The sequence below is a fragment of the Thunnus thynnus genome, chromosome 14, assembly GCF_963924715.1.
Source record: "Thunnus thynnus chromosome 14, fThuThy2.1, whole genome shotgun sequence".
NCBI classification, from domain to species: domain Eukaryota; kingdom Metazoa; phylum Chordata; class Actinopteri; order Scombriformes; family Scombridae; genus Thunnus; species Thunnus thynnus.
The window spans coordinates 15,911,514-15,913,476 of NC_089530.1; the positions used below are offsets into that span (position 1 = coordinate 15,911,514).

Genomic DNA, 1,963 nt, shown 5'->3' on the forward strand with positions numbered 1-1,963 from the left:
ATTTGTAAAAAAAAGCATGATTAAGATTCTACAGCCATGCTAGCAGCTCTTTGAGCTGAATGTGAACATGCTATGTTTTAGCCAGTATACAATGTTCACCATCTCACTGTAACATGTTAGCATGCTAACATTTGCTAATTAACAAAGTACAGGTTAGGCTGAAAGGAATGACATTAGTTGTCTAGGTGTTTGGTCATAAACCAAAGCATTGGACAAATTAAAATTGTAAAAGTTAAGGGATCACCAAAGTTATTGCAATTAATCCTGCAGCGGACTACATGTGGCAGATTCATTATTTGCCAAGAAAAACAAAAATAAACCAGTATGCTAGGTTTCTTGTGTGCTCATTTGTTTGTTGTTTACATAAACAAAACTTAAGAATATGCACCATGTATGCCCAAAATAAATAAATGTGTTCAAACCAAATTTTCACACAGGCTCCTTCTACAAGACTGGCCCAGAAAATTATCTTATAGGACCAAGTTGCTGCGCAAAGTTTTGGGTACCCTGCAGGTCTCGGGCCCCGAGGCAGTGGCCCACTAGGACTAGCTGTTAATCCAGCCTTCCACCAGTACACCTGTGAATTAATTTAACAATACAAATAAAACTGCAATAAAGATCATGTAGCTTGAAAAGATTGTTTTGGCGAATAAGAAAAAAACCTTTTAATGAACATACAGTCAAAAGTTTGGACACACTTTCTCATTAGGTGTGTCCAAACTTTTGACTGGCACTGAATGTATTTTGCATTTTTTATTTAAAAGCTGAGTGGGATTCTGTTATCTTCAGTGGGCATTCTCCACAGCAGTAACAGCTTCTTTGCAAACAGGGTCCAGTTTACCATCTCCACCTTGGGGGGGAAAAGCACAACAGGTTGCCAGTGTGATTCTGTCAGAGTACAGATGTAGTATTAATCCTCTATAACATTGTCACATTGACTCACAATGGACAGTAAAGGGATACAAAGTGATGCAACACAACGAGATATCCGACATCTTATTCCATGCATCCTTCTTCCTTGTCAAAACCTGGCGCCTACATTACCCACAATGCTCACCGGTCGATTTACAGACATTGAAGTGTAAAACCGGTGGAGGAACGTCAGAGGAGAAGCAGAGACTACGCGTTATTTCGTGGAGATGTCAAAACTAACCAAACTCACCGAACTCCAGCTGCCTGATATTACAGATGAAGATGGTCTCCCCGTTTACCACGAGCTCCACCATGTTCCACTCGCGCGTTTCCTCCAAGACGCACTGGTGCCCGCGTGCTCTCAGAGCGGCTGCAGACATACGGACAATGTTTGACCTCATCTAAAACAACACATCTTAACTGGACTCTGGTGGGAAAAGAAACATACCCTGGAGACCCTGCAGGCGGGAAGTCCTGTGCTTTACCACTCCATTGGAATTATAAGGTCCGTGGCAAAGTGTCACCCGTGCGTTTGTCGGCATTGTTTGTTGTAGTTTCTATGGTAACCATCACACACCAGCTCCTGTTGCTAGTTTATTTGAACTCCTTTCCAGTTAAGTGCATGGGTGCAAAAACAGAGAATCATAAATATTTTTTTTTCTTTATATGACATATGATAATTTTGACAGATTAAGACACTTTTACAACTATATCATTATAATATGTCAAATTTATAGTTATACAATGAAATGTTCCAGAAAAGCATGAGATACTAAGTCTTAAGATTACGGTCCTAATATCTTAATATGTGGGTCTTAATATAAGACAATATATCATCGAAAGTTCAATAATTGTTAGATTCTAAGACAAATTTATGAGAAGTTTTTTTTAAAAAAATTTAAAAATCTTTCTAAAAAACTTGACCTATGACCACATCTCATAACTAGGTTGTGTCTCATAATAACGATGTATGTAGACACAGTATCCTATGGTAAATAAAGTTTTTTTTCATTCAAAATTCATTTCAATCATTAGTCATGATTATATTTAA

The 1,963-nt window shown here is 38.1% G+C and overlaps 1 protein-coding gene across 1 annotated transcript; it reads right to left on the reverse strand.

Moving 5' to 3' along the window:
* Window positions 1–206: 206 nt before the first annotated feature.
* c14h10orf53 (chromosome 14 C10orf53 homolog) lies at window positions 207–1,804 on the reverse strand. Its single transcript, XM_067610201.1, has 3 exons — window positions 1,361–1,804; window positions 1,163–1,282; window positions 207–850 (listed from the first exon to the last, which is right to left on the reverse strand). Exons 1-3 carry the CDS (start codon window positions 1,452–1,454, stop codon window positions 786–788), a joined length of 279 nt encoding a protein of 92 aa, XP_067466302.1. The 5' UTR covers window positions 1,455–1,804; the 3' UTR covers window positions 207–785.
* Between the last annotated feature and the right edge of the window lie 159 nt (window positions 1,805–1,963).